Genomic DNA, 10,033 nt, shown 5'->3' with positions numbered 1-10,033 from the left:
AAATTCGGTAATATTTGCAAAATAGAGAGGGGTAGACTGGGGAGATATTGATTCTCTTCTCACAAACTATCGTTTTGCTGATTTTTTGCTTGTTAGTATGGAGGGAGGTGTCAGAACAAATTTTTCCTGTTCCTTTTCACGTTTTAAGCCAACTGTTCAGTAAATACATCTGAATAAACATGCTAAATGAGCACCTTCTTTATTTCAGTTCATGCAGTGCTGAAAGTTAATATTTTCTTTGTGTAGCTTTGAAAGCAGATAAGACGCTGTGGGAAGTAGAATGTCAGAAGATATCAAAGAAATTGAAAAAGAAATAGAAATTGAATTAAGAAAAATCAGTGTTTCTTCCTTTGAAGCAGATGATCCTGACACAGAGGTGTCAGATGAACCTTTGAGTGACAGTGAAACAGTAAGTATTCAATGGAATAAAACTGCTTCTATGTCTGCTTGAAAGTTGTATGGGCACTGGAAAGCCTATCTCATGAATGATCTTTTTCCTGACATACCTAACCTGAAGATTTCTTCTTTAAAGTAGCCTCAATATTATTGCTTCATGGAAAAATATAACCTCCAATGGTGTCAAGACAATAAAAGAGATGCCTATCAGAAGCATTCTGCATAAGTGAGAAAATCAGACTTGTAGATAATGTTTTGGTTTTGAATCTTCTGAAGCTGGAAGATTTTGTTAAAGCTAATGAGATAGTTTAAGTCTGGATAAATAAACCAATGATTCTTCATTTAAATCTGTGTTTAAATCTTACAAGAGACTGTCTTATGTTTGATGACTTCCTGATACTAGTTTCATATATACCGGTGCTTCAAGTCCTCTTTTTTGCATGACTTCTTATTTTCGGGAAAGATTTTCCTCTGAAATTGAATCAGTTATTTTGGTCCTTTTCAGTTATTTTAATCTTTCAGACTTGTAGCAAAAGGATTGGTCTATAGGATATTAGGGTAGATGATATGTCATAAAGATAGGCAAAGGCATCAGTGGTGGTTATTTGTGCACTCACATGCTGAATGCCAGCGATGTTTACCACAATTTACACATCTGAGAGAAGGCAGTCCATTTTCCCAAATCCTTGTGGTAAAAATCAGTCTTTTGAGTAGAAAGTGTCTATATAGTAAAGAAAATCGAAGCATCTGATTTACATGCATACTTTAAACATTAGTAAATTTAAAATTAATTTGTTTTTTAAAGAGTCTGAACATTTTTAAGAAAGATCCCATGCATCATAGATATTTCTTAGTTTTTGTGTTAACCTTTTCCTTAATTTCTTGGTCCAACACAATTATAAAGAAGTATTAATTGAAACATATTTCTGAAGATAGTGGAAGGTAAGTTCCTAAAATGTGTTCCAATCAAAACTTAATTAAAATGTAATTATGAATGAGAATTATCAGTTGTTCAGTGGGTGATAAGACAGTGGCAAGAGTGTAGGAATTTGGAACAATTTTGGTAGCAGTTGCTCTATCCGTGCTTCATGGGTGAAGGCAAAATTAGTCTTTATTCTTGCATGTCAACCTCTAGTCATGGCTGTGAGGTGAAAATGTAGAATTTATGTCAAATGTCATGTTTTTCTAGATTTCAGATGACTTGCCAGAATCGATTCTCTCCTATTTAAACTTTAAAAAGAGTGGAAATCAAAATGCTGAAAAGCTTATACTGCAAGACTTAGAAGATGAAGAAACTACAAGTAAGCAGGGATCACAGTTAAAATATTTATGCACCTCATATTGCCAGTGGAAGTTAGACTAACAATCATCAGTAAAAAAGTGCAAACCTTTAAGTAAAGTGAGCAGTGAAAGCTATTGCATCAGCTTTTGGGATGCATGCAGAAAATCTTTACGAATAAAATCATGCAATGCTGTCTTCTAGGATTAACATCTGAATATGAATTCAGTTTTTCTAAAAATTAATCTGATGCTAAACATTTGATAAAGGCAAGTTGCAGGATCATTCTGTGAAAGAGGGCCTAGGCCAGACTCTTCATGAAAATTTAAAATGAAGTCACTAGGAGCTGAAGCTGAGAGTTCAGATACAATTGAACTCTATAGGATATATTTTAAAGCCTGTCTTTAGAGATATCCAAGCTAGCGTTAAATGAAATGACCTTGTAATTAGGAACAATATTGCTGTGTCTGTTGTGTGACTGGAGTCAAGCTCATCGTTTATATGCCAGAGAGCTGGCATTGTCTGTTCTGTTCTAGTTTTCCGCTTCACAGAATCATAGAATAGTTTGGGTTGGAAGGTACCTTTAAAGCTCATCTAGTCCAACCCCCCCCTGCAGTGAGCAGGGACATCTTTAGCTAGATCAGGTGGCTCAGACCCCCATCCAACCTCTCCTTTAATGTTTCCAGGGATGGGGCTTCTACCACCTCTCTGGGCAACCTCTTCCAGTGTTTCACCACCCTCATTGTAAAAAATGTCTTCCTTATACCTAGCCTAAGCCTACCTTCTTAGTCTAAAACCATTACTCTTTGTCCTATCGCAACAGACCCTTCTAAAAAAAATTGTCCCCATCTTTCTTATAGGCTCCCTTTAAGTACTGGAAGGTTGCAATAAGGTCTCCTCGAAGCCTTCTCTTCTCCAGGCTCAACAACCCCTAAATCTCTCAGCCTTTCCTTATAGGAGATGTGCTCCAGCTCCCTGGTCATTTTTGTGGTCTTTCTCTGGACTTGCTTCGACAGCTCCATGTCTTTCTTGTGTTGGGGGCTCCAGAGCTGGACACAGCACTGCTCGTGGAGTCTCACCAGTGTAGAGGGGGAGAATCACCTCCCTCCACCTGCTGGCCACACTTCTTTTGATGCAGCCCAGGATACAGTTGGTTTTCTGGGCTGTGACTGCACATTGTTGGCTCATATCCAGCTTTTCATCCACCCGCACCCCCAAGTCCTTCTTGGCAGGGCTGCTTTCAATCCCTTCATCCCCCAGCCTGTGTTGATACTGGGGGTTGCTCCAACCCAGGTGCAGGACCTTGCACTTGGTCTTGTTGAACCTCATGAGATTCACACAGACCCACTTCTCAAGCTTATCCAGGTCCCTCTGCATGGCCTCTCGTCCATCAGGAGTGTCAACCACACTACTCAGCTTATTGGCATCTGCAAACTTGCTGAGGGTGCATGTAGTCCTGCTGTCTATTTCGTTGATGAAGATACTAAAGAGTACTGGTCCCAGTACGTACCCCTGAGGGACACCACTTATCACCGATCTCCATCTGGACTTCAATCTGTTGACCACTACCCTCTGGATGGGACTATTGAACCAACTCCTTATCCACTGAACAGTCCACCTGCCAAATTCTTGTCTCACCAGTTTAGAGAGAAGGATGTCATGGGGGACCATGTGAAAGGCCTTACAGAAGTCCAGATAGATTTGTGTTTCACGCTTATTTAGTGCAATGGGCTTTGTGAACAGAAGTTCAATATTGTCTATACATGTTGATATTTGAGGAAGGTTTCTTTTATAATGGACACTTGCTCTTTTTAATTATTTTTGTAGTTCTTTGTCAGTTTTTGATCCATATGATACAAGTCCTACTGTATTTTTCTACACAGAGAATGTTCTACTGTGTTCTGTGCTGTGGAATTCTCTTTTATGTTTGCTGTCACTGGATTCCTATGATATCATTGTATGTGCTCCAGTTACCCATATTGCTGCTTTTAATGTAGATAAATGACTCCCATATTTATTTGAGTAAAATTGGGGGGGTGGTGGTTTTTAAAAGTTTTAAAGGAAAAAAAAATCTTTATTTTAGTTTGAAGAAATGCAGTAGCTAAGCAGTATAGAGCAGAACCAACTACTGATAAGGGATTTTCTCTCTGTGTACTAAATTATATATTTATTTCTTCTTTAGGTAACACTTGTGGAGTAGTTTCTTGCCATGCTTCAGATTACTTGGCAGAATTGACTTCTGAATATAATGAAGATCCACAACAATTTAAAAAAAGGGTATCTTCTATACAAACAGTATTTATAGTGAACAAAATTCTATTTAGTAATCTAGATAGCTTACACTTGCTTTGTTGGCCTCCTAAGGACTATAGATGTGTTCTATTTTGTTTCTGTCAGACTGTCCACAAAGTATTAAGACAAGTTTGTATATGCCATTCTTTAGAACTAGGACATCGGCTGTATTATGCCATCTCTGTAAGTTTTAAAATTAGGAATAAATTCTCTGTATAAGTAGTTGAGATGCTGAGCACGAAAATCAACAAAATTAATCCTTTATTGGATTAATAACGAATAATCCTTTGTTGTTAATTATTTGCAGAATATTATCTCAATAGTATCATAACACTTTTAAACTTCTCTATTCTTACTCTTTTTATGATGATCAGGAAGACGTGCTACTATTAATCTTGGTCCTAATAAATTCCATTATTTTATAGAAAATGTAAACATAATCATGTCTGTAACTTTCAAAGACAAATCAAGAGTTGTGAACCTGAGTTCTTTTATGTTTTCATAGGATTTGACTGAATAACTTGCTGAAGTTCTTTAATACAGGTTTATGTTTTTCTAATTTAATCACTTTTAATTTGTCCCCTGGCTTTTATTAGTGAACGCTTTTGCAAATATGATTTTTTGTTCTCAGAGGACCATTGTTTAGAACAGCACAATTACTTTATGTGACTTCAGCTGCATTACAAATATTAATGTATGCCCCAAGCATGTGATGAACAGATGATAAATGAGCAGGAATAGATTACTTCTTGCCAGTAAAGAACAACGAAAGAAATATAGCAATCTTTGTGCCCATAGCATTATTTTCAAATAAACTTCTTAAAAATTTACTGTGTAACTGGTTCTTCAGCTATGTGCATAACAGTATTAGTGCATAAATATAGTGTTTAGTTCCACAAAAAGTAAAACAAATCTCAAGTGCAAAAAATTCATTTTTCCAAGTAAAAATGTAAAGCATATTAAAAAACCACATAGAAATATTATGTATATTGGGAAATGCTCCAATATTTATTTACTCTAGTAAACAATATTTTGACTGTTACATTTGCATTATTCAGTGTCTAAGGGTTCCAGTCACTAGTAAGTTTTGTATTACTGTGCATGTTATATCTTGAAAAGCTTATAGTTGTTCTGGAATATTTTTGTAATGTTCTACTTTTAAATTTTGTTTTTTTGTTTCTTGTTTGTTAATTACAATATTAAAAATATTAGGTACTATTTGAAATGGAAAATGAAGACTTGCACGTTGCTGCAATGGCTAGTTCTAATAGTCAGTCCACCAGTGATGAAGTGATCATTGATGACCATTTTGTTACAGGTAAGCAAATGCATCAGTTGTTTCGTTGAGTTGATCTTTAGTGTCATATCACTACTTACTGCTTTTCTGTTTTCATGAGTATCATAACATTCTTTGTAAAGAATTACATGTTACAGTATGCAGTAGATTTTGATACTCCACGATTTGGATGAATGAGCAAATGCCTGTGCTTTTATCTCATTTCAGGATCACAAAATTATGCTAGTCTTTAATGTCTTGATGGAAATTTGTTTCAAAAAATACTACCAAAAAATTGTTTAAATAATTACGAATAAAAATGGAAGCCGGATTGGAGGCACTAAGCAGGTTGTGCTTTGGCCACAACTTCTTTTATTTTTTTATAGTCACGTTGACTGGGAACATGTCCTTTCTCCATGGCCTTTGCATGTTTTGGGGTGGAGTGCATCAATTATAAAACCTCTGCTGATAGCTAAAAAAGACATTCATCCTGAAGCTAAAGTGTAATCCTGAAATATACATTGGTAGAATAAGGATGATTGTAGCAGAGTTAGTGAGTGGGCATCATGATAAGACATCTCTGATAGAAAAGACTTGCACTGTGGTTCTGATTCTCTGGGGATATATACTGCTAGCAGTATTAGCACAGAATCCTTTTCTTGACAATACTTTAAGACTGTTTAATGTCCCTCAGTGCTTATTAGGAAATTAAATAAAAGGTTTGCATTGTTAATTATGAATTTGTAGCTGATGTTGAAATGAGCATAAGCCTTACTCATCGTGAAGTAGAAGAAAAGTGTAGACAAGAATTTGAGCAGTGGGAGAAAAGACAAAAGGAGGTTGAAGATGAAAAGAGAAAGAAGTGGAAAGCTGAGAGGGAAGCACAGAAAAAACAGGATGAAGAGGAACATGCAAGAAGGGTGCAGCGTCTGGAGGAATTTGAGGCCGAAAGAAAGAAGCTAGAGCTTCTTCATAAGGTAATAAATGAAATTGAAGCCAATTTGTTCACATCTAGACTATCTGAATTCAGGATCTAATGTGAAAAAGAGAGTACTGTCCCAAACTGTGTGTGTTCTAAACTCTGTCTACTTGTGATACCGAAGTGAATAAGACATATTTAAGAATGATCCATTCAGTTTTATGTATTTACTGCTTTGATCAACAGTGAATGAATTTGCTATGCTAAATGTTAAATTATTATTTAGACTTTGTCCTTACTAAGCTTTTATATTATGACACCAGCCATAGTACCAGAAATGAAAGTTGTGCTAAATTACTCACAAATGAAAAATGGTCACTGTGCCTTAATAGAAAATACTCACTCACTTTGGACCTCCCACCCCAATTTCATCTTTAGATGAAAAATCATAGGTGAAGTAATCTGAACCAAAGTAATTCAGTTAAGAAATACTGGTGCTGTGCTTCATCTAGGTAAAAGTTACGATACTCCCTTTTCTTGTCTGTATGTGGGAAACTGAGTCAGGCATCATCTACTGAGTTCTGCCACAACAGAACATGACTCCACATGTTGAGTGGTTGCATTCTCAGAGTATCTAGTCATGTTTTGCTATAGTATGTGGTACATACTGAAGGGTAAAATTTGATAGCTCTCCACGAAAGAGATGTAACCCTCAGACATTATACTTGTGAGGCCACAATATTTTATTATTTAGCCTAAGTGTTTGGGTTTTGAGAGGCAATTTAACACTGCATTTTCAGTTAACTAATTTGTAGCTTTCTGAAGAGGTGAGCATTTTGGCCCCAGCAAAGTAATTCAAGTCACCAAAATTAAGGAAGGGCTTAGTAAGTGAAAAGACCTTTGATCTCTGAAGGCCAGTTCAGTGTCTGTTATAGCTCCCTTTTCAAAAGTCCACAAAATTAATTAGGCTTCCTCTGCTCTTTGATGTCACAAATCATTTTTGGATGTAGAATGGCTTTCTTTTGCTAGACAAGGTGGGGCACGTCCCCATTTAGACACTTTGGTAGTGCTATGCTAGCACACTCTTTGTAGAGGCGAGAGATGGAGACTAACTTCCCCCGTTACAGAAGGACCTAGATGTCTAGTCTTGCTATTGTCTGAATAGCATGCTTCTGAACACGGATGAAAAACAGTGCTTAGGCACCTGAGAAACTTTATGCTCCAAGTTGGAAGTACTAGTTTGTTTACACTGGTTCCTTCATATCCTGCTGTATATTTGATTTGGCTGATACTGATTTATCTTGTTTCCACCAGGAGTTATGTGGTTCTGGGACAGCCTCTGTTTTTTAGGTGCTTACTCTCTGCTAATTTTCAGTCAGAGGTAATTCCAAATAATTTGGATTTTTTTTTTCTGATTGTGAATATTTTAGGCAAGGAGGGAAATACTGTTTATTTGCAAATAGTGAGAAAATAGACATTCATTTTCCCTTGAGAAACAATTTCAGTGAAAAAAAAAAAATTCTTTAGCTTTATAGAACTGAATCAAATTACTGTTTGAAAGATTTTAAGACTATCAGTAACATACCAGTGCAGTTAAAGGGAGACTGTTCATGCTACTTTCAGAGTGTTTGTTTCTGTTATTTTTCTATTATCTACTTTGAATGGTTGTTTCATAAGCATAGTTTTTATCTGCAATAGTAGTACAGAATTTGGAGAGGGGTCAGTACCAAGATGCTGAGTGAAGATATTATCTTTCAGTACATGACCAAATCTGCATTACCAATACAACTGTTTATTTTGATCCTTGCACAGCTCAGTTTTTCATTTTAATTCAGGCATTCATGAAAGTGGACTGTTGGAAAGTCAAGAAGATTGGGGGGGTTGGAGACAGGGTGTTTTGTGATGTTCTGGCTTTTGTACAATATTCATTTAAGTTAATTTGTTGTGCAGAAACACCAAACTGCAATAAAAGATGAATTACAGAAAGAAAAGAAAGCTTGGAGAGAAAAAATGGTGCAACATGAGGTAAGGTTGTACAATGAGCATTTGTCGAAAGACTGTCAGGTTACTATCATGTATTTGAAAATAAATATGTTGTGAAACAGTTAATACACCAGATTCTGTTTATTAATGATAAATATGTGCCAACACCTGTCCTATTTTAAAAGTGGTTAAGTCTATCCTAATTGTTTTGGCCTAGGAATTGATCATAAAGCTGCAGTTGCAAATGGAAGAGGAGAAAAAGGTCTTGGAAGAGCAGAAAGAAAAAGAAAGACAACACTTGGCAGAAAAACAGAACACAGCAGCTGTGAAAATCCAAGCTAGATTTAGATCATTTTTAGTCCGTAAAAAATATGCTCCCATTTTAAAAGAATGGAAAGAGGAAATAAAAAAGAAGCAGAAAATAGTAGAAGAAATAGAGAGAGAGATGAAAGAAAGTGAGGAAAAGGTGAAGAGGCATATGGAAGAAAATAGGCAAAAGAAAGAAGAGGAAAAAAAGAGACAAGAAGAACTTGAAAGACAGGAATGTTTAAAACAAGCTAGGAGGCATGAGGAATATAAGAGAAAGAAAGAAATCCCGAGACTTGAAAAACAACTGCAAATAGAAGAACAGAGGAAACTAGGAGAAACAAGAACAAAAGCTGAGATGAGTGAAAGTGGAGAAGACAACAAAGAAAATATAAAAAAGGATAAGCAGACAGAAAATATAAAAGTAATAAAAGAACAAAAGGAGGAACTAAATAAGCAAGTAAAGAAACCAAAAGTAAAACAGACTGAAATGATGGATGAAACAAATAATTGGATGATTCCAGGAGAACAAAATTTGACACCAACACCAAATATGCTACGGTCTGAGAAGGAACACACTTCTCAAGTAAATAATGAGAACATATACATGGATTCAGTAACACATGTAAAAGAAAATTACTGCCAAACCAGAGATCTTAATAAAGCTCCAAATAGTCATACTTCAAAGGATGAATCTGTTAATTGTGGAGTTAATGACATGGTAGAAAATAAGGCAAATATATGCAGCAGCCCACCAAATTTCCAGCCAAATGCTAGTAACAGAGAAGTCAAAGATCAATTTTCTCAGTCTGAAACAATGAAGAAATCTGTGTTTCTAATGGAAGGTGCTAACAAGGAAGTTGGAGAGACCTGGGACAGAATTCAAGATTTAGCTGAGTCTTCCAGTAGAGTAATTCTTCCTGATGATATTGAAAAGAAGAGAATAAACTGGATGAACACATGTAAGTCTTGGTCTAAAACATATGAAGAAAACCAAAGAAAGCAAGCAGCTATAACAAAACGACCAAGGAAAAGTTCAGTTAGCAAGATGCCTCCATTAAGTGCACAAAGGATAATTCATAGTGGCCCTTGGAGTACTTTGCAGCAGGTAACTATACAGAAGATTTAGAACGAAATGGGAAACCATACCATCCCATACCATCACTTTTTCTTTTTTTTTTCTTTTTTTTTCTTTTTTTTTTTTTTAATTTGGTATGTCAGCAAAATGCTGTTTCAGAAGAGGAGATTGTCATTAAGCAGGATGCAGATCTCAGAGTTCCTCTGCACAAGGGCAGAATAAGGGCACTGAGAATGACTTGGATTCCTGTGAGCATTGTGGAGCAGACTGATGTGGTATTAGTCTTCAGATGATTGATAGTATCTAAAGCCTGTAAAAGGCAAGAGCTCCTAGCTCGTATTTTCTGCTACATTAACATGGGTTTGCCTTTGTGTGAGGGTCGTCGTTTCAGCTCCTGCTTACCTAGCCCCTTCAGAGTTTTTGAGAAGACTAGTCTCTTCCAGAAGCAGGACATTGCTGATCAGCTTATAGATGGTGTTTTGCCATAAAGACCATCTCTTTGGT

At 36.2% G+C, this 10,033-nt stretch overlaps 1 protein-coding gene across 1 annotated transcript in view; it reads left to right on the top strand.

The window, feature by feature from the left end:
- Nucleotides 1-280: 280 nt before the first annotated feature.
- Nucleotides 281-10,033, top strand: part of LRRIQ1 (leucine rich repeats and IQ motif containing 1) — a 115,069-nt gene continuing 105,316 nt past the window's right edge. The window contains exons 1-6 of the mRNA XM_086461917.1: nt 281-409; nt 1,586-1,697; nt 5,184-5,285; nt 6,030-6,220; nt 8,113-8,187; nt 8,363-9,559. Coding sequence (XP_086318043.1) covers nt 281-409; nt 1,586-1,697; nt 5,184-5,285; nt 6,030-6,220; nt 8,113-8,187; nt 8,363-9,559 — 1,806 coding nt within the window. The remainder of the gene's footprint in view (nt 410-1,585; nt 1,698-5,183; nt 5,286-6,029; nt 6,221-8,112; nt 8,188-8,362; nt 9,560-10,033) is intronic.

The sequence above is a fragment of the Leptosomus discolor genome, chromosome 1 (genome assembly GCF_034619465.1).
Source record: "Leptosomus discolor isolate bLepDis1 chromosome 1, bLepDis1.hap2, whole genome shotgun sequence".
Classification (NCBI taxonomy): Eukaryota; Metazoa; Chordata; class Aves; order Leptosomiformes; family Leptosomidae; genus Leptosomus; species Leptosomus discolor.
The sequence above is the reverse complement of the archived record's forward strand: the minus strand, read 5'-3'. Positions and strand labels throughout refer to the sequence as shown.